At 47.8% G+C, this 21,476-nt stretch overlaps 1 protein-coding gene across 17 annotated transcripts in view; it reads right to left on the bottom strand.

Annotated features, from left to right (window-relative positions):
• Positions 1–18,200, bottom strand: part of Fgfr2 (fibroblast growth factor receptor 2) — a 115,578-nt gene extending 97,378 nt beyond the window's left edge. For 14 of the 17 annotated variants that reach the window (XM_017796676.2, XM_017796681.2, XM_008827282.3 and 11 more), the window contains exons 1-2: positions 18,062–18,200; positions 14,088–14,364 (exon numbers count right to left, since the gene is read on the bottom strand). In XM_017796676.2, coding sequence (XP_017652165.1) covers positions 14,088–14,253 — 166 coding nt within the window. In that variant the 5' untranslated portion in view covers positions 14,254–14,364; positions 18,062–18,200. Of the gene's footprint in view, positions 1–14,087; positions 14,365–17,607; positions 17,723–17,908; positions 17,933–18,015 lie in introns of those variants that run through there. The other 3 variants (XM_017796677.2, XM_017796679.2, XM_029560732.1) reach the window with 3 other exon arrangements.
• Positions 18,201–21,476: the final 3,276 nt, after the last annotated feature.

The following is a 21,476-nucleotide window of genomic DNA, read 5'->3' as shown; positions in this document are numbered from 1 at the left end:
GACACGACACGTGTCAGGACTGCAGACACCTTGTGTCACATCAGCATCACCCCGACTAATAGCTACCTCAGCCTAAGCAGCCTGACAGTCCCAGAAACTCCGAGCTGGCTCACAGAGCTCTATCTGAGGGCTGGTAGTAAATGTTTCCAATATGGTAACCATTACACATAACTTACTTAGGTACGCCCCTCATAATTTAGGTTTATATTTGAGAAGCAGGGTGAACAGTCATCTACGTTTAAAAGAAATTATGCTGGGCCCATGAGAAAATAAAAATGTAGAGAGGGTAAAGGGGCCTAAGAATATACTCACTGGGGAAGTGAGTCACTGGATGTCACTGGATTGCTCACCCAATATTTGGACCCAAAGTGGCAGTTCCACCCCGTATTCCATCTGTATCCCCTCTCCCTCCCTATCCTGAACTGTGATCAGTGTTCCAAGTCACAGAGACATTTTCACTCCTGGTCACAACATGCACTCAACTCACACATTAGTAAAAGTGAAACTCCCAGTGGGCCACTGAAACCTGGGTATCAAATCAGTGCGCCTGTACAAAACCCCCAGATGTGGATGCTTTGCTTGAGCAAGAACTACAAAATGGAGACTTTTGTTCAGAGAGCATGTCCCAAAGAACTCGGCCATTTGATTCCTTAGCGCCCAGGAAGTAGAAACTGGCACTACAAGTTATGTCAAAGCACCCAGCACTCGTGGCTCGGAGGCACAAAGAGGAGTTTGTGTTCACATGCTTGGCCAGCCAGACCCGGGGCTCCGGCCTCCTAAAGACATGCTTGCACAGACAGCAGGTGCTTCCTAAGGTCTGCGGGACTCCTGGGGACACACTGTTATGGAAACCTTACCATCTAGGCTGGATCCACAAACAAAGCCACTGGGAACCTTGTCAGATCTCAGTTGCACAGCCAGGTTCGCACTCCCGGCATCTACCACGTCACAGAATGGCAGGTGGAAGCTCTCTAATGAGATGAAAACTTCAACGGGATGTATCCAATGTATATTGACACAGTCTTAAGGTTTGCTGAAGTGTTACCCTAGAAAAAGAGCCTACGTCTCTGCTCCAGGTCCTAGATCCCCACCCCCTTGCCAAGCCAAAGAGTACTGTCCTCTGTTTCTACATTGCCCTGTCCTGCTACTCTGCTTGACAGGCTCCTAAGCAGCCTTCAACGACCAACCCACATGTTGTTTCTATGTGATTTCCTCTGATTCCTACTAGGACAAATGGCTCCCATCCCCAGGACAGCACAGCCTCTGTTTATTTATCTATGTAGCATGTGTAACAGGCAGACATGTTCTGCATTAATATACATTCACCCCACCCACCCATGGAGAGCCACTGAGAAGACCTCAGGGGTGGCCAGTGCAGTGATCTCTGACTTTATTGTACATAAGGATCACCTTCCTGGGCCCCACAACTGAAGACCTTGGGTCAGTCGCAGGCTTGGGCTAGAGGTTGAGATTCCGTAATTCCCATAGGCTCCCAGGTGAGGATGAGGCTGCTGGTCCAGGAACCCACAGAACCAAAGCTCAAAGATTTTCTTCTGCCAGGAATGAACCAGGTCAGCCCCTCAGTCCCTGAGACACCAGCAAGGCCAGCTGCTGGCAAAGGTCATCGCAAAAAGGAAAACCCAAGGCTTTCTGGGGAGTTCCTCACACTCTGAAGTGAGGGATACATCTACACCGAGAGAAAACACTCCACAGAGCAGAGTGGATGTCCTAACTACAGCCCTACACCAGCCAGGGACCACCCCAGCTTAGGTTTATGGTTCACACGGTTCAGTTCCAACAGGTCAACAGATAGGTAAAGTGAGGTCTTCTTCCAGACCCAGGAGAACCTCCGTTTGCATTCCTCTGACTTCAAACCAGGGTTTTCTTTCAAATGAACAAGGGCCTGTCCCATCTCATATATGGCCCTTCCCTAAGTAGGGTTCAAGCAATTATTCCAAGTGCAACTAAACACCCAAAGCCCTCGTGAGGCTCTTGCCATCCAGGCCATGTCCAATACCTGCTTCAAGAAGCTAGTGATGGAAAAGGCCTACAGCTCATTAAAATTGTACCTGCAGGGCCTAGGGTGATACTCAAGTCCATAAAGTGCTTCCCTTGAAGGCCTGACTTTGAGTGCCCAGAATCCATATCAAAAAAGCTAACTGTGGTAGCAGACATTTGTAATCCTAGCACTGAGGAGGCAGAGACACTCCCTGGGGCCTGCTGGGCAGTCAGCTTAGCCTATGTGCTGAGTTCCAGGTCAGTGAGAGACCCTGTCTCTAGACACCTGAGGAAGTACCTAAGGAAGAGCCAGCGATGCTCTGTGGCCTCCACACACATGCACACACTCGAGCGAGCGTCTGTGTCCGCGCCACACACACACACACACGCACACACACACACTCTCTCTCTCTCTCTCTCTCTCTCTCTCTCTCTCTCTCTCTCTCTCTCTCTCTCTCTCCTGTTATTAATCTACCCAGCAAATCTGAGGAATAATGCACAGTAACACCCTGTAGGATCCCCTAGAGTCAAAGATCCCAGCAGGATCAACAGTAGAGGAAGTTACCCCAACTGCATAGTATGCTGGGAACCCCCCCCATACCAAAAGAATCATGGGGTCTAACTCAGCTCCAGCTGCAGGGCCTGCTTACAATGAACAGGGGGGTAACTGGCTGGTGCTCTAGGGGATAAACTAGCAAGCATTCCAGTGTCAAGCTTGCATGGACTTCATGTTACCTGTGGCTCCTTGGAAGCTGCAGCTGGGACAAAGCTTGACTCTGACACTGAGCTAAATATCCAATAAGTGGCATACACTAAAGTGGAGATGTTTGCCCTCTAATTCCCTTAAAGGGCAGATCGATGTCCAAATCCTGTGTGACATTTTCCCCTTCACAGAGCAAGCCCTCCCTCACTGGGTAAGTACTTTCTGAATAAAAGAATACTTTTAGAATGGCCCAGCTACAAAAGGCAAGGTTAAGAGTTAGCTGAGAGGGCAGAGCTGCCTCCTACTTCTGTGACTCTAGACCTTTAGGGGGGTATTGTTCAGTAAGTTTATTTAAAGGGCTTGGGTTTTTTTTTTCTCAGCAGGACCCCAGTTCCAAGACCAGTTCAGAGGCTGCAGATGTGTCCCCTGGACCAGTCCCCTCAGTAGCATCCCAGCCATTTGCAAATGAAGAGCCAGCAGCTGGAGATTGGGAAACAGATGGCCCTCCTCATTTGAATGGGTTTAATCCTGCTGCTGGGGCTCAGCTAGCTTGGGCCAGGCCAGCATGGTGGCTCTGAGGTGACTCTTAGCCCAAGGAGTGGTTCCTTGGGAATGACCTCACAGAGAAGGTCGCTTTCAGAAGAGAGCAGGGATCATCCTGGGGTGGGGGAAGACACTATTCCAGCTGGGTTTGTACCACAAGATAAAGAAAGGCAGGTGAGAGCCACAGGGTCACTTTTCTGCAGTGTGTTGAAGAGAAAGCAAAGCTCTCCCTCTAGGATGCTATCCTAGGAAGTTCCAAATTAAGATGGCACCACCAGGGCTGGAGAGTTGGCTCAGCAGTTAAGAGCACTGGCTGCTCTTGCAGAGGACCCGGGTTCAATTCCCAGCACCCACATGGAGGCTAACAACCGTGCATAACTCCAGTTCCAGGGGATCCTACACCCTCCTCTGATCTCCATGGACACTGCAAGACACGGGTACATTTACATACATGCAGGCAATACACTCATACACATAAAATAAAATTTAAATTTAAATTTAAAAAAAAAGATGGCGCCACCATGGTTAACCTTTCACGCCCGCCCTACATCTCATGATTACCTAGAGGTAAAAGTTTTCAGAAAACAAATAAATCTGAAGTGTGGCTACCTCTCACTGCTGAATATAGGAAGGGCTGGGCAAGGCTCCCAAACACTGTGGCTTCCTATAGACAGGTGTGCCACTGTGCCAGTCCAGGAAGGAGGAGTCACTACTGTGGCAGAGCCCAGCAGGGCTTCCCTGGCCTCCCAGTGCTCACCATCTCCCTGCCTCCGTGATGGCTGGGCCACCAATCAGAGGAATGAAGAGCCAGGAAACAGACATCAAGAAGCAAGGAGTGAAGTGCTCACGTGAGGCCCAGCCCGTCTCACCAGCCATCCCTTGGGTGGGTGGGAGAGGCAGGGAGTCTCCTTTCTACAACAAAGCAGAGGCAAAATGGGAGCCAGCACATCTGCATGCCTCGAATCCCAGCGTTCAGGAAGTGGAGACAGGAGAATAAGAAGTTAAAGGTCAGTCTCAGCTACATAGTTCAAGGCCAGCCCAGGCTTCATGAAACCCTAGCTCAAATCAATCAACAACTTGGGATCAAATAAGCCAACTCAAAGAAGTAAGACCTGAAAAACTTATCTAGAGCATCTTGCCTCCACCGAGCTCTGAAAGTGGTCACTACATCTAAAAGCTGTGTGGTTATAAAGGAAAGCTGCCATGGTTCCTTCCAGTCAATAGTGACCCCTCACCTAAGCACACCTGTAGCCTCTGACTGTCCCCAATCACTGTGCAAAGATCTGCTTCCGGATCAGCCTCAGTCACCTCCACACCTGGCTGGGCCCAGAGTTCACTTTTTTGAAACCTACCAAATTGATGGGGCTGGAGAGATGGCTCAAAGTTAGTTAAGAACACTGACTGCTCTAGTACAAAACCTGGGTTTGGTTCCTAGCACCCACACAGCAGCTAACAACCATCTGTAACTCCAGTTCCAGAGGATCTGACACCCTGTTCTGGCCTCTCCGGGCACTGGATGCACAGTGCACTTACAAACATGCATACAAAACACACTACACATAAAATAAAAATAAAATAGGATAATTTTTTTACTATCAAATTGAACTGACCTCTTCTGCCCCCAGGGTCACCTTTCTTGCCCAACGCTGGAGGAGGAATGGGCACCTCAGTTTCTGGTCTTTTATTCCTAGAATTTTTTCTCTTTTTTTCGGGATGTGGGGGCAGAGAACAGTGGCAGAAAGAGAAGTGTGGAATTGCTATATTTTGTTCCTAATCTCTGTGAGTGACCCTGGAAAGGTCTCCATACCTGTCATTTCCATAAGCACAGACTGAAGGAGTCCCAGGTATTCTTATGCAAGTGAACTTTGATTTCCCACAATTGCAGGCAGAAATGCTAGGAAGAAAAGCTTTACAAAAATAGCAACCAAAACAAGCTAACATTTGATAGGACTGGGCAGACCACCATGGGCATGTGGTACAAGGAGGACCTGGGAGTGGTCTGGGAGTAAATGGACGATAGAAAGATGGTCTTCCTGTCCTGAACTCCTGCCATGTGACTCAGCCTGAGTCACCAGGACCCAGTGCAGTCTCCCACTGGCCCCCCATGGTAGTAGAGGGCACAGACTTCCTACCAATTCCCTATATACATACAGTTCCCTAGATACAGAGACCATTTTGGAAGAACCATAGAAATGAAATTATTAGAAATTCTAGTTTATTTTTACTTTATGTACATGAGTGTTTTGCCTGCATGTACGTAAGCACACCCATGTGTGCGATGCCCATGGAGGCCAAAAGAGGGCATCAGACCCCTGGAACTGGAGTTAAGCATGGTTGTTAGCCTCCATGTGGGTGCTGGAAACTGAACCTGGGTCCTCTGCAAGAACAGTCAGTGCTCTTAACTGCTGAGCCATCTCTCCAGCACTAATTATTAGAATATTTTTATTGCGTGAAACTTCTTCAGATGGCTTTAAGGATTCGATGTGGATAACTGAAGAAGAAATAGAACCAACCAGCAATATCCTTGCAAGTTTAATGTTGAAAGGAGGGGGGGGCAGAAAAGAATAAGAGGACCTCCCCAGTGCCCCACCAAACACCTCCTGCTGAGGAAGGAGAAATCAGCTGTGAAATCCATCCTCCGCCAACAGATTCATCCAAAGGCCTGGGTGCATGCTCACTATTTGTGAGGTCTTCCTGAATCACTTCCTCTCCAAGAGTCTCAGTTATTTTATCCATCAAATGGGAGCCCTGTGATCTGCTGGATTATTGAGGTATTCTGTCAAAGTACATAGCATAGCATCTGAGACATCATGGGTACTTAATTAATGCCTGGCTGTTCCCATCACCACCACCCTTACCATCATTATCATAAGGAATGGGCTAAAGGGCATGACCTCATGACAACCATCATTAATTCAAGGAATGAGCTGAAGGTGTATGACCTCACCCCAATCTGTGCTATCACCAGCCCCTCCTAGGGTAGACCGCCCCAGTGACTGCTCAGGTGTCACCACTATGGGTCCCATCACAACTTCAGCTTCCTCCCACGCAGACTGGAAGCCCAGCACCTAGGAACCTGGGCAGGCTGACAGAGGAAGGTATTACATGCAAAGGTAGCAAAAACAATCACCCCTTGCTATGGAGTGCAGTCTCACTCTGGACAAAAATAGAGCACACTACACCACATCCCAAGCAAGTCCGCAACAACCTCTCCACCACCCTTCCATGGCTTTATGTTAACGCTCTGGAAACCTCAAACAGAAAACTTTTCTGCCAGAATATAGTATGCCTCGTGACATGTGTTCTCATTCTGTACTACATGGTTACAATCGGCTTTCTTCAACAAGGAAAAAAAATGTCACCCCTGAACCATTTGAACTACACAGGCAGCAAGAGGATCACATTTCTAAAATCCAAGGAACTTGCAAAAGCCCAAGATGACAAAAAAAAGCTAAGACGGATGAAGGACTAGAATTGTTTTCTATTTAGATGTTTGTAAATACATCTTATCAGAAGATTTATCACTACAGATTATGATCTTACCAGCCTTGGAAATATTGGTTTTAAATTTACTTTGACAAGGTGGTAGGGTGGAGTGGAAACAAACTAGCATTAACTGAGCACCTATCCTGAGCCAGGAACTGCAGAGGGGCAGTATAGTCTCATTTGCATTTAATCTGCACAGTCAGAAAGATGTTATCTAGGAAGTTCAGAGTGGTTATCTAACTTGACTGAAGTCAAGTAGATAGGAGAGATATTCAAACTCAGCTCCTAAGGCCAAGTTCCTTCTGAGTTGATATCTCCAGAAAGCACATCACATACCATTCAAAACAACTTTATTCATTTCCACTTAAATTTTTAAGTCAGAAGTTAGATCTGGATGCCTTAGTATTTAAAGATCTGAGTGGTTTTAAATCCAAAACATTTATCCATATAGGTCATACATATTCAAACGTGTGCTTGCTACAGTCAGCTAAGAAAGCAGTATCTTATTGGACATCCAGAGGATTTGGGCAGGACAGGAAGGAGTTACCTTGAAAGTGCCACATGACTTTAGGGCAATCCCACTGTCAACTAACAAAGTGAACTTGAAGGGTATTCAAAGGCAATAAACTCTATACTTGCCTCTAGGAAGGGCTCTAGTTTCAATCAGTGACAAGGTACCAAGTTGGCCATTTCCAGTGCTGGATACTTTTAAAACAGTAGGTCACATGGGAGGAAGGCTGTTAGTAAACTGCCATATGTAAAAACAGTTCAAAATGTAGTTAGTAACAGGAGCTCTAGGAGTTAGAAAACAATCAGAGAATTTATATGGCATTTACTGAGTTAGAGCTCAGGATTGAGTTGTTTCAAAGAAAGGTGCTACATAAATTATACAAATAAACATGTCCTCCCTGGTTCTCATTCCCGAACCTACCAGCATTTTCCTTATGAGCTATTTTTAACCTCCTCATAAAACATGTTCACCATAACTTGAAATTCTATATGTATTCATTGTATTCAGAAATGACTTGGAAATTTACAATTCTTTAGTTGGCCAGGAGGTTAAGGGAAAGGGTATATGACAGCTTGGCTACTGCTCAGTCCAGTCAAAAGCAATCTAAGATTTTTTCTCATGATAAAAAAATAAAATAAAAAAGTCCACAAAGAGCCAGGCATGGTAGCGTTTACCTTTAATCCCAGCACTCAGGAGGCAGAGGCAGATGGATCTCTGTAAGATCAAGGACAGCCTGGTCTACATAATGAGTTCCAGGCCAGCTGGGGTTACAGGGAGACTCTGTCTCAAAAAGACCAAAAAAAAAAAAAAAAGTTTTAAAAAGGGCATCAATGACTTATGGTGATCCCAAGTGACATGTTTCACATTTAAAACTCAATCATAGTCCAAGTTTTATAAAAAACAAAATGACTGAAAATCGAGACACAAACTCTTCAATCACGGATGACTGTGGTTTAGCTGCATTAGGAGGTTGACTGAGGAAGATTAAAAGTTCAAGGCCATCCTAGGGCTCTACAGTGAGACCCCCATCTAAAAAACTAACAACAACAAAAGAATGGCCATGCTTTGTCCTGATGGTTAAATACATTTTGGCAGAAATGTAACATCAAGCTTTTATTATTTGTATATTAATAAGAGATCACTGCTAAACAGCTTTGGCTACCACTGATGGGGCTGTGATCTTGGATTTTTGTCATTCCCTACCAAAAAAACCCAACAATAATAACATACCAGAGCAAAGGAACCTCAACGTATAAAAAGGGCAACCTCTGTTCATTTCAGAGGCACCTCCTAGTCATGAAGGTCCACCCAAATCAAGTGCCCAGAAGGCAGTTCAAACACAAGTTCTTTGAAAGAACTTGACCCCAAACCCCTTTCCTCTACTTCTTCCCAGTCCCTAATCTAAGGCCAGCACTGCCACCTGGCTGGGTCACTGCAGATCTATCTGGATTAAAGGCAGAAGTGGGCAGTTTACAGAGAACTTGAGGATAATGATTTTCCTCCAAACAGAGCTCCATTATACATAGTTGAAAACTGGTTCGAGAGCCTCGGACAAGCCCAAACTGAGCTCTTACAGTCTGCCATGTCTTTGGCAAAGCCGTCATAGACATGATGAGGTGGCAGTGCAGCTGCTTAGAGACCCTTCTTCAGCTAAGGCAGCAAGTTCAGCCCTCACACCAGGTAAGTTTCTAACAAGGAAACTTAAGAGAGGACATTAAAGTAGCGAGGTCAAAGCAAAGTGAGGGGCATCAAACCTTTGCAAATAGAACCAGCGAGCGCTCAACCTCAAGAACATACATACATACATACATACATACATACATACATGCAGGGACATTTTTTAAAATTTTTTATTATGTGTATCTGTGTAGATCTGTGTGGAGAAATGTACATGTGAGTGCAGTTGTCCCTGGAACTGGAGTTACCTGTGTTTGCCAGTCACCCACGGTGGGTGCCGGGAACCAAACTCAGGTCCTCTGCAAGAGCAGCCAAATGCTCTTACCTACTGAACTATCTCTCCAGCCCCTACAGGGACATTTCTACACAGGAAATCCATAGGACCAGAATTATCTGTATAATAGCCTGCAAAACACACACACACACACACACACACACACACACACACATTTCTGAACTGCCTACTAAGACAAGGCATCCTGCTGGGTCAAACTTCCCAGCAATTCAAGCAGAAATGGCAAAAAAAGAGAGGCCCTGGTGAAAGGGAGGTGGTAGTCTTGTAACAATCACCCCGACTGAGTAAACAGCCAAACAACAGTCCGCAACAGAGGCCTACTGCATGCACTTCACTGAGAATGTGAACATTAAACAGTCCCTTCCTGTTTAAACACCACCCCAGTTATTTCATAACCATGTAATTATTCATTAAGTCTGATATTGGAAACATCTCATATTGGAATGCTCTGGTTATTTGAATTCTCACCCTCAACTGGGCTGGAAAAAAACTGGAAAGGTCTTGGGGAGAGATGGTTCAGTGGTTAACATGTACTGCTCTTGCAAAAGACCTGAGTTCATTCCCAGCACCAAATTCATTTCCCAGTACCCACGTCAGGCACTTCACAACCACTGGTAACTCCACCCAGCACCAAATTCATTTCCCTGCACCTATGTCCGGCACCTTATAACTAGTGATAACTCCAGCTCCAGGGAATCCACCACCTCTGGCCTCCACACTCACATGTACATACCCATGCACAGAAACAATTAAAAATAATAAATCTTTTTTAAAAAGATTTTATTATTTTTACTTTATGTGTATGAGTGTATTGCCTGCATGTATGTGAGTGCACCCGTGTCATGCAATGCCACAGAGGTCAGAAGAGGGCGTTGGACTCCCTTGGAACTGGAGTTAAGGATGGTTCATAGCCGCCATGTGGGTGCTGGGAATCGAACTCAGGTCCTCTGCAAGAACAGTCAGCTCTTAACCGGTGCACCATCTCTCCAGCCCCAATAAATCTTTTTTTAAAACTTGCAAAACCTTTCAGGTACTGACTGGTGGAGAGCTTTTTGCATAAATATGTGTTCAGTCTTTTAACTAGTTAAAATAAACAGGTAACACACACGTGTGTGCACACACACGCGTGCACACACACACACACACACACCATATTCAGATCAGAGGAAGTCAGTAGAGAAATTTATACAAATGCCAACTTTCTGGGCATGCCAGGTTTTTGCTCTAGAAGTAATATTAAACTCAGTTCTTTGTCTATGAATTGTGAAATACTTTATATACTAATAAAGAATGTGTACTTGATTGTGTGTTTAACTGCATACGCCTGCATTTGGTTTAATTGACCAAGAATAAGTCCTTGTTCCTCAGCTATCATGTTACAGTCAACTCTTAAATATTAACGCTCACACTGGGGGGAAAATGCAGATAATACGAAACAGGGGATTTGTTTTAAATCATCCGTGGGCAGTGTGCAGATATGTTTTTCCATTTCCCTTCTTTTAACTTGTAATTAAATGTGGAAGGCCGATATTACAGCACGTATGATGCTTTCTAACAAAGGAAACCACACTGGGAAAGTCTGACTTAGGGAGGCCTCCATGCAGACCCCACACTCCATTTTTCTGCTACTGAACTTTGGAACAACTCCCCTTGCTCCAGGCCCACATCACCCTTATTTCTACTCCACCCCTCCCCCAGAAGACTGCCAAAAAATATTGATTTTTTTTAAGCATGCAAATTACTTTTCCCCCAGGTTGTTGCTTTATGGAATGACACTTCAGAAAGGGTGGGAAAGTAATTAAGGGTTTGGGATTGGAAAAGCCCTTTTATTTTAGCTCCTGCTGGGCTGGTGTAAACAAAGATTCCCTTAATGTCAACAATGACTTAATTAACCAGAGTCGGGGACAATGTCAGGAAAAGTCTGAAAGTAAGAGTTCCAGCCTCGCAGTAGTCAAGCTTAACTTTCAGAATATGCATCAGCAGAACAGTACTTAACATGAGGATCACCTTCTGAATCAGTGACTGTTTATACCCTTCACCTGTCCCTTGCGGTAATGAATGAGCAATCGAATATCATCATTTCTATTCTGAAATATTGAATAAAATCTTCTAGGGATTATTTTCATCTTAGGTCAACTGACTTGATGCAACCCTGCTGCTTCCATTTGAGAAAGTGTCTGGAAATACAGCAGATAGGATGGGATGGGAGATGGTGACATACATGATAGTATATTTATTACACAAGGACTACATGACTAGACATGAGCTTTCCCTAAAGGGTGAGTGAAAAGGGCTCTCTAGCATCTCTGGTGTGGGGGCTCAGGATCCTTCCAGGAAGCTCTTGACAGACATCATTTAAACTGAACTTCCAAGTTAGCAAACCAAAGCCTTCTGGGATATGGCTTTAGAAGGTGGTCAAGGATGAACTTAGTGTTAACCAAAGCACTAAATATGGACTGTTGGAGAGACGCACACGCACATATATTCCTGTTGGAGGGCAGGCAGGGAACACCAGAGCCTAACCTAGAGCCTCGTATCTATTTTGATTACCTTCTAATCACCTCAGACACTAAAGCACAGCTCCACAGATGAACTGGTCCTAAGGCTCAAACCAGATGGCACTGCTGGTCCCCTAGACAAGGAGTGTGGACCCTGCAGAAGGCAGCACAGCTGCCCCCCATCCAAAAGCAACTTTCTTCTGGAGCATCTCTTGCTTGACATGATGACAAATGGCACAGCCAGTCCCAGGGATTGTACTGGTTCCCAGCTTGAAGGGACCATAATGATTGCCATTGATGCCAGGCACTGTGCTGTCTACTCTTTGTGTCCAGGTCCTGGGGAAATCCAGCCTCTTGAGGTGAGTTATCAAAGGCATCTGGGGGACATCACTGTTCACTGACTGTTAATATAGAGATCCCTAAGGCTCATCATATTGAGCCCTCAAGGGCAAAAGGGGAAAGTAAGGCCCAGAAGTTTCTCTGCTTCTCCCAAGCCTGTTTTGGTAAAGCTCCACATCTTAAACCATTTTTTTTTCTTTAACATCTCCCAAGTCTGGATGGAAACTCTGAACCCAGAAAAAATGCACCAGAGGACACAGGCAAAGTCAGAGCCACAAATTCAGTGATGCCCTGGGCCTCCTCCCTGCCCCCTAGGTGCACATACAGGTAGGTCCTCAGGAGATTAGCTTTCAACAGCGCTCATACTGTGGGACATCAGTTCTTAGACAGAGTCACCAGGGGAACTCCGTCTCACTGTCCTTCCTCTTCCCTCACCTGTCTTCTCCCTGCACCTACCGATCTTTTAAACTTCCTTGGATAATTAGCTGCAGTCCAGGAAACCCTGCAGAACCATTTTACACATTGTACTGAAAGCAACTCACAGTAACACTGCCCTGGGAATCCAAAAATGGCAGTTCTTTCCTAACCTGGACTGTTTCCGAAGCCTACGCGATAGGAAATCCCAGCTCAGCTTCTTTAGTTATGCTGAGCCACATACCCAGGGGAAAACCAGCAATTAGGGGAACAGCCATTTTAATTATTAGCAAAATTAAGGAAATACAGGCCTGACTTTCAGAAACCAGCACCTTTTTCTCTCACATTAAACCCTTTAAAAATGCATCACCATTGCAAATTACACACTCCCTGATGTCACAAGAAAAGTCACAAAGAGTCAAAAAGAGGCTGTATGTTGAACAAGCCTCAGATACAAACTCCTACCACAGTCCCTTTCCAGAGACACACTAGGTGCCACAATGTCACACCTGGTAATTATAACTGCAGCCATGTCTGTGTGTGGCCCAAAGTTCCCCAGTCTCATTCACACAAAGCCGGTGGCAGTGCCTGCCTGGGTAGGTGGATCTTACTCAGGACCCATCTCCCTGGTTCTCATCTCAGACTGCAGCACAGCCACCTTTGTGGGGTCCTCAGGGGTGCTGTCCCCTCCCAGCCTTCCTCTCTGAATGAGCACACTGCTTTTCTGGCCCTGGTGCAGGATGCATTACCACAGACGCTCAGCTGACCTGACAGCATTTGGGACTGTGACCGGTTCCAAAGCCCAGCCGGCACCAGGTGGGCCCTCAGCAAACACGTTCATTAAGTGGCGATGAGTGCTGGGATCTGCCGTGTTACGCTCGGATTACCACTCGAAAAATAACTGGCCTACCACTATTCCCTCCTGATGACAGATTTCAATGCTGCACCAAGCAGAGGGTTGGTTAACAACTGCAGCTCTGAAGGACCCCAGAGGAGGCCCAGATCTTTGCCCAGCTCACTATTTCAGCCCTGTGTCCTCCTCACAACCAGCTTTCATGTTGGCAATCACGGCTCCAAAGCCAAACGCACCAGTGTGCACCCTGTGAAATCTGACAGTCCCACAGATGGGGGAGACCCCTTGGCATAGTCACTTTTGAGTCTCCCTAAAATAGAATCTACCCCTCTGTGACGCAGGGCTTAAGCACTTGGGACTTATAATGGCTTAAAAACAATCTAACACGGCAAGGCTCTCAGTGCTCAACTTCAGAACATTTCTTTCTCTTAAACAATGAAAATAAAACATCAGCATTTCGGAGGCTGGCTACTTCCCTTAGAGGGTTCTTTAGTCAGAAAACAGCAATTCTTTACATTGTGAGCAAGACTCTCCCTCTAGAAAGGATGATGACAGTCCTGTTCCCAATCACATCCCCTCCAGGGCGCTGCGGGGCATTGGCTGAAGGGGAACTGCCGCTGCCTCCCTCACCCAGCATAGACAAGACAGCAAACTAAATTACTCTGCTTGTGTCTAGGAGCAAAGAGCCTCCTCTAGAAGGTCTGTTGTTGGGGGAGCTGAGAGGGGCCACCATCCCTTGCCACACAATCCAAGGACATCAAAGAACTTACCTTCTGGCTCTAACGTGGTATCCTCAACTAAACTGAAGGAGGGCCGGGCCAGGGATACGGTTGCCATTGTGACCACGACCAGGCAGATGAAGCGTCCCCAGCTGACCATGGTCACGGTGCCAATCCCAGGTCCTCTTCCATATCTCCATGTGGACGGTAATCCCATCTGCACACGTCCTCTGGGAGCATGTGCTGCCTGCAAGCCTTCAGCCCACTGGGGGGCTCAGGAGCCAGGGCGCTTCTGCGGCTGGGCTCACTGCTGCTGCCACCACAGTCACTGAAAGAGATTCGGCAAGTCAGTAAAATCTCCCCAGTGCCAACTCACTTACACCCAGATGGGATAGAACTGCTTCTCAAGCTCTTGATATGTGTGCAAATACATTCTTTGTCATTACCCACCAGAGCCTTCCATCCTCACCTCCATGTCCCAGGTGTTTCCACCAGGCCAGTTCACAAGCTAATCTTTTAAAAAGCTTGCTTTTAAGAGACATGAAAATTAAACAGTAAACTATAGGACCCAGCCACCACTGCGAGGCAGTGTGTCCTCTCAGCCACTCTGCCAGATCCCAGGTTGAGGAAGCAACCTTGACCTTCCTTCATTTCAAGGGCAACAGCAAAAGCGAGTTAAAAAAGCCCAGCTTGGCACAGCCAGCCTCGTTAACTTCTCTTAGTCCAATTGGACTTTAAGAAGCTGATGGTAGAGGCATGTGCCAGGAGAACCACGCTTCAGCTGGGCTGGAGCTCAGCGGCGTACCTCCCCCCAGCCCCTTGACTGTGGTTCTCAGGAAGAAAAGAGACCAGCAGAATCAAAAGAATCCCAGGAAGGCTACGAAAAATTCCCACCAGTTTACACTTGTCAGGATTCATTTTCAAATGCAGACGTGTATTTCAATCTTTCGCCAAGCAGCCACTTACAAAGAATGAACAGAGAACTGCGTTACATTCAAGGCAGTTGATCCAGCAGGGGATTCAAAGCCTAAATTCCCTTCCACTGACTACAAGGCAGCACACAGGCATACTAAATGTCTTCAACCTATGTCAAGGGGGCTAAGAAACACAGCAAAGGCAAACCTTGATGAATAATGCAGGAGTTTATTAGTAATGGTGATGATCTGTAAGTTGTCCCGGTTTGTGATTGGCCCAGTAACTTTCAACATGGGAAGCTATTGGTTAAACTTCCAAAGTAGTAGTTGCAAGGAGTACTTAACTTACTTGAGCCAAGGCAGAGAGAATTTCCCAGGAAAGCGTACAACAGACCAAATAACTTAAGTTCGTTCAGTATGCTCAGTGACTACATGTTGAGTCAAAAATGCACAAACTTTAAAGAATCTGATTTCAACAATCACAGGAAACGATACAACCAACCTCAGACCTTGGATTCTGTACGCCACATTTTATAAGACTGTGGATTGGGTGGGAGTTTTAGTACAAAAATGTCTAAACAAATGCTTTTGAGGCTTCAAATTATGACATGAGATTTCAATACCGCCAAGACTTCCTTAAAGTTCTAGCCCAAAATCTGTTCCTTTTAACCCTGACTGAAGATTAAAAGGTGTTTAGGCAAAAAGAGGACAGACCATCTCCAAGGGAAAAATAACAAGAAGCTCTGCTTTTAATACAAAAAAAAAAAAAAAAAACACAAAAACCCAAATAGGTACAACAGTGTGTCTAACAACAGCAAAAACCAGAAAAGCGTGTGTACATAAATGCACTTATGTGCCCAGCATTTTGGGATAGCTTGAAGGATTTTTCGCCCTGATTCTTTCTCCTTAAAGTCAAGAGCCTCAAAAGATAATTCTGATGGTATCCATTTCTACATATGTGTGGGAGGAGAGTACACAAACATTCTCACTGATTTACTAAGCATTTCCAGAATGCAGGGGAATTTGGGGCCTCTCTAGCAACTTTACAATCTCAGATCCTAGCAGACCACATTGCCCACCAGTCCTTGCCCTGCAGTGCCTCAGCTCCAGGTGGAGAAGGGTGGGCAGTGCCCTGGGCTGAATCCCAAGCCTTACTTGGCTCAGACTGGAAAGTGAATATGAGTCCTTTGCAGGCCAAGGACTCCCCCAACAGCCTTCTCCTCAAACCTCTATAAGGCTAGGACTGAGCCGCGGCAGGTCTGCACAGCTCCTCACCAGAATGGACAAAAGTGTGGTGCGACCTCCTAGGCAGGATAATTAGGTCCCAAGGCTCCGTGTTGGGAACACAGGCCCAGCATGCTGCTGGCGGCCACAATCCCAGCTTCCTGCCTTCAATACCATAATCCTTCCTAGAGGCTGAGCCCCGGTGAAAGCCCCAGCGTGTTTATTTTTCCCCCTGAAAGGGAACTCTCTTCTCAGCCTACAAGGGAGGAGTCCTCACCCTCGCTCTGATGGATGGCTCTTCACCGCCATCCGCCCTTGAGGTCCTTTTCCACCTCGGCACAAGGAACCTAGCTGGTCAGTGGTCCCCAGCCAGGCCTGTGCTGGGCTGTGCAACTTAGCACAATCTTCCCAGACTCCAGCCTTCAAGAAGGCAAGTTAATTGAGGGCCAGCCCCGCAGGACTGCTTCCTAAAAGGTTCTCTGTCCCAGGATGCCTCTGCGGGCGGATTCGCACGGGAGAAGTCAACACTTCCACGCTAATCCTAAACGCAGACCTAAGTACTGGCTCAAAGCTTCCCTGCTTCTAGCCACCACCGAGTGGGAAGGGAGCTGTCACTGGCTGGGGGTGTGCGCAAAATTCCTCAACATACGCCCCCCCACCAAAACACAGGCTGCCATAAAACCATAATCCCGCGCTACTGTTTCAGTGGACACTTGGAAGCAGGTTGGGGTGCCCAGCATCACGACCACCATCCCATTTCATCGCAACGCTTCTGGCGACCCTCAGCCTGGACAACCCCGTTTTCCACCCCCTTCTCAGGGCGCTGAGAGAAATCTGCATTTTAATTGACATTCCAGCAAGAGGGAGAGGGGCGCCTGATTGCTTTTCTATTCAAACTAAACAGGCTTTTCAGATGAAAATGAGTCGAGGCCAGGGGAAGATTTACAGGGATTTGGGACCCGGGGGACAATAGAGTTTTAAATGTTGATAGCGTTTCACACCAAACACATAATGGGTGCCCAGAGTTTGAAAGCAGGTCTGCCTTTAAGGGTAGGTTTTACTGATGGGGGTGTTGGGGAAGGAAGGTCTCGGAAGAGTTTGCAGGGGAACGCGGAGCCTGGGTGCCAGGGGCCAACCATCCGCGCCTGCCCCCTGGCCGCGAGGGTGGGAGCCAGCGCCCTACAGGGCCGATTCCCCCGCCGCGTAAGAATGAGCGCGCAAGTTAGAACTCGCCTGCGCTTTCGACATCTCGGAGCCGCTGCAGTCAAAGCAGCCAGGAGAACTACGAAAAGTCGGTCCAGCTCGCCCCCTAGCCCCAGGCGCTCTGCGTTCCCTCCAGCGCCAACCGCAGCAGCAGGCGGGACCCGAGCCACTGCCTCCCAAAGGTGCCACCCCGCCATCTCCATCCCTTCGGGAGAACTCGCCGAACACACCCCGACAGCTTCTTCCCGGGAAAGATCTCCTCCCGAAAGGGCCTGTGTGGCGCTGGGCAGGAGGTCCCCCAAGCCCAGGGACAAGGCACCCCGAAGATGCCCTTCCCGAGACTGCGACTACCCGCTGTGCCACTGGCAGGCGGCCCCGCGGCGCGCCCGCTCTGAGCTCAGAGGAACGCGCCCAGCCGGCAGGACAGTGCCCGCCCGAGTTTGACAGGGAGGGGGTGCCAGTGGCTGAGGCAGATGTCAGCATCAGAGGCGATAAAGAACCCTCCAAAGCCAGCCTTTGTCACGCACCCACCTCCCGCATCACTGATCCAGCCAGAGCAGAGAGCAGGGATGCCACTTGCTCCGCGCCCTCCTCCGGCGACCGTGAGTCCCTCGTCCCCCGGTTCCCACGGCGCCCACCTTCCCGGCTGGCGAAGATCCTGGAGGCTTGCGGCACTGCGATTACCTTGAATGGCAAGGGTCCTCGGCGATCCGGGAGTGGGTCCGGACGCAGCAGGCGACGAGCTCGCAGGGAACTCCAAAAAGAGAGTGGTCCCTTGGGTGGCGGCCGGCGCACCGACTCCGAGGCTTCACGCGCGCCCCGGGCCGCGGAGGAGCGCGGGCATGACGCCGAGGCTGCCCTCGGATTTGGGGAGCCCAAGGAAGAAAGGACTCGGGCTCGGCGTTGCCTCCTCCAAACTTTGCTGGCGGCTGGCGGCCGCTCCGAGAGCGCAGGAACCGAGAGGCCCGGGGACCCGCGCCCGGTCGCCGCCAGCCCGGAGAGCAGCCGCCGCGCCGGGCCAGGGACGCGCAGCCAGCCGCGGTGCCCGAGCTCGTGGGGCCGCGCGGGATCGTCCTCCCGCCTGCTCTGTGCCCGCCGCCGCCGCTCGCCTCTCCGGCGCTCTCCCCGCGCAGCCCGCGCCGCCGCCGCCGCCTCCTCCGGAGGGTCACGCCCCCGCTGAAACCCGAGCCGTTTCCTGGACGGCGGCGAGGGCTCTGCCAATCAGCGCCGTGCGCCGGGGCCGCCCCGAGCTCCGCGCAGCTCCCGACGCCTCGGAGCCGCAGAGAGACACCGGCCGGGCAAGCCAGGGGCCCGCCTCGGTAGGGGGCGGCGGTGCCACGACGGCCTCGGGATGAGGCTGAGGACCTTGCGCCCCCGCTGCCCCCGCCGCCTCCCTCCCTGGCCAGCCTCGGCTTACGCAGTGGATGCATTAGGTGCTTTCAGGACATGTTAGGAGACAAGTGACAGAATGCTGTGCAGTTTAAGAGACCTCTGACTACGTCTAGAGAGTACTGCGGTGAGACATCGCGTGTCTCTGCGGATTTGGGACAAGAAACGACTTGGAATGTGTGTAGGACCGTGTTGCAGTATCTTGTCCTGCACAATATAAAAGAGGGGGTTGGGGACCGAGTGCTAGAGGAGACCCTCCTGTGGACAGGGCACAGTGAACAGGTAATTCTACTTAATCCGCAAGGTTACCCTGCAGAGTAATGTTCCCAGATTCTGATAAGGAACTCGGATAAGAGAGGTTAGGTATTATTATTTGTCCAGGGTCGCACAGCTGGCCACCGATTGAGCCTTTGAATGTGGCTGTCTTCGGAAAAGGGCAAAATCTGCAATAGAAAATATGTTGTTTAATAATATCAATTCAGAATAGCATAAAGAAATCCAGAATAAGGCTAGAGAGTTGGCTCAGCCGTTAAGAGCACTTATAGAGGACGTGGGTTTGACTCCCAGCACTCACATGGCAGCTAACAACCCGTTCCCTCTAACTCCAGTTCCAGGGAATCCGCCTCCCTCTTCTGACCTTCTCTGGCATTGCAGGACATGGGTGCACTTACATACATGCAGGCAATACACTCACATAAAATAAAAATAACAAATAAGACATTAAAAAACAAGAGTGTGTACTGCTCTTCCAGAAGACCTGAGTTCAATCCCAGCACTCTCATCCTGCACCCCACAACCTCCTGTATCTCCAGCTCCAGGAAGAACAGAGGCCTCTGGCACCTGAGCTCAAGTGTGCTCAGGTATGCCCCCCACACACACACACAATTTAAAAATAAAAATGAATCTTAAAAAGAAGGAAATCCAAAAGAGTCTAGAGACAGGTTGGAAATGTAGCAAGTGGTGGAGTTCTTGTCTAGCATGTGCAAGGCCCTGTTTTTGTTTTTTTTTTTTAATTTCCATCACAGAAGAAAAAAGAAAAGAAACTAAAAGAAAGATACTCAGCTCTGTCATAAAAAGCCATCTGACCTTCAGCAAATTGGTTCCTCTCAGAATCTAACATTCTTCCTTGCAAAGTGTGATTCTTTACCTGAATACCAGGCCAGGCTGAAACTGATTTGCTTCCCCCATTTGTCTTTTCCACTAAGCCATCTTGGAATAATTTATCTTTCAATACACTTTCCCTCCTCACTTATCCAGGCCCTGAACAGTTGTTCTTAAATTTAGGACCATATACATTGTAATCCCATCATTTAAGAGGCTGCGGCAATAGTATAGCCATGAGTTTGAGGCCAGCCTGGCCTACAGAGTAAGTTCAAAGTCAGCCTGGGCTACTTAGCCTTTGTCTAAATAAATAACTTTAAAAATCTTCATTATGGGGCTGGAGAGATGACTCAGTGGTTAAGAATATTGGGAACCAGTTCAGTCTTCAGCATCCACATGGTGGCTGACAATTGTCTTTAACTCCAGTTCCAGAGGATTCAACCCCTTCTTCTGGCCTATATGGGCACTGCACACAAAATTTAAGTCTTAATTATTAAACCTGATATAGTGGCACATGTGTGCCTATAATTCTAGCACTCCAGAGATGGAGGCAGGAGGATCAAGAGTTCAAAGCTAGCCTCAGCTACATATCGTTTGTAGATAGCCTAGGCTACATGAGACTTTACCTCAAAATACTATAAAAGAAGGAAACTTTTTTTAATACTTTATTTTTATTTTATGTGCATGTAGATAAGTGCACCCGTGTTGTGCAATACCCTAGGAGGACAGAAGAGGCTGTCAGATCCCCTGGAACTGGAGTTCCAGACAGCTGCCATGTGGGTGCTAGGATTCAAACCCGGGTCTTCTGCAAGAACAGTCAGTGTTCTTAACCGCTGAGCCATCTCGCCAGCCCTGAAAACTTTTTTTTTTTTTGAAGATCACTAAATCCAGAAAAGTCTGCTGATCGACGCTTCAAGGGCCTAAAGGCAAACGTAGCAGGATAGCAAACACCACCTGGAAAAGTAGATTTGTGCCCAACACCTCCGACTCTGTGACATTTACACACATGTATTCCCCAGGTACCACATGATTCAAAAATCATTTTTATCCACAACACAGTCTAGAAAATTTTTATGAATATTACTTAAAAGTCAGGAGTAACAAATCCATTTTCAACGCCTCAGGCAAACAGCTATGAAGTTATAGCTTGGAAATTAAACAACAAAAATAATAGCTCGATTCTCAAGCAAAATGATCTGTTCATATGTTTAGTGGAAAGGGCTATGTTTGGATGGGTCCTCTGACTTGGGTCAGGACACCTCAGCCAGGTGACACTGAGCCATTCACCTAGGCTCACAAAGAGTGCTGTCCTGCTCCAAGTAGGCATTTCTATCAGTGTTCCCCACTGATGGGAAACTCAGCATCTCAGAGACAGAGCTTTTTCCCATCCTGCAGTGGGTCCACTGGCCATTGAAAACGAGGTTAACACATTCTCACATAAATTAATGGCCCAGGAAGCTGCTGTCCCTGTCCCCCCATTCATCCATAGTTTTATGGATGCTAAATGGGAGGGAAGACTTCCGCTGCAAACAAGAACACCTTCTTTAACATCAGATGCAGTGTTTGGAATTTGTTCTTTATGGGGATGAAAAGATAGCCATCCATCCAA

The sequence above is a fragment of the Nannospalax galili genome, unplaced genomic scaffold (assembly GCF_000622305.1).
Source record: "Nannospalax galili isolate Female #2095 unplaced genomic scaffold, S.galili_v1.0 scaffold31, whole genome shotgun sequence".
NCBI classification, from domain to species: Eukaryota; Metazoa; Chordata; class Mammalia; order Rodentia; family Spalacidae; genus Nannospalax; species Nannospalax galili.
Note: the sequence above shows the minus strand (reverse complement) of the source record. Positions and strands in the feature narration are given on the sequence as shown.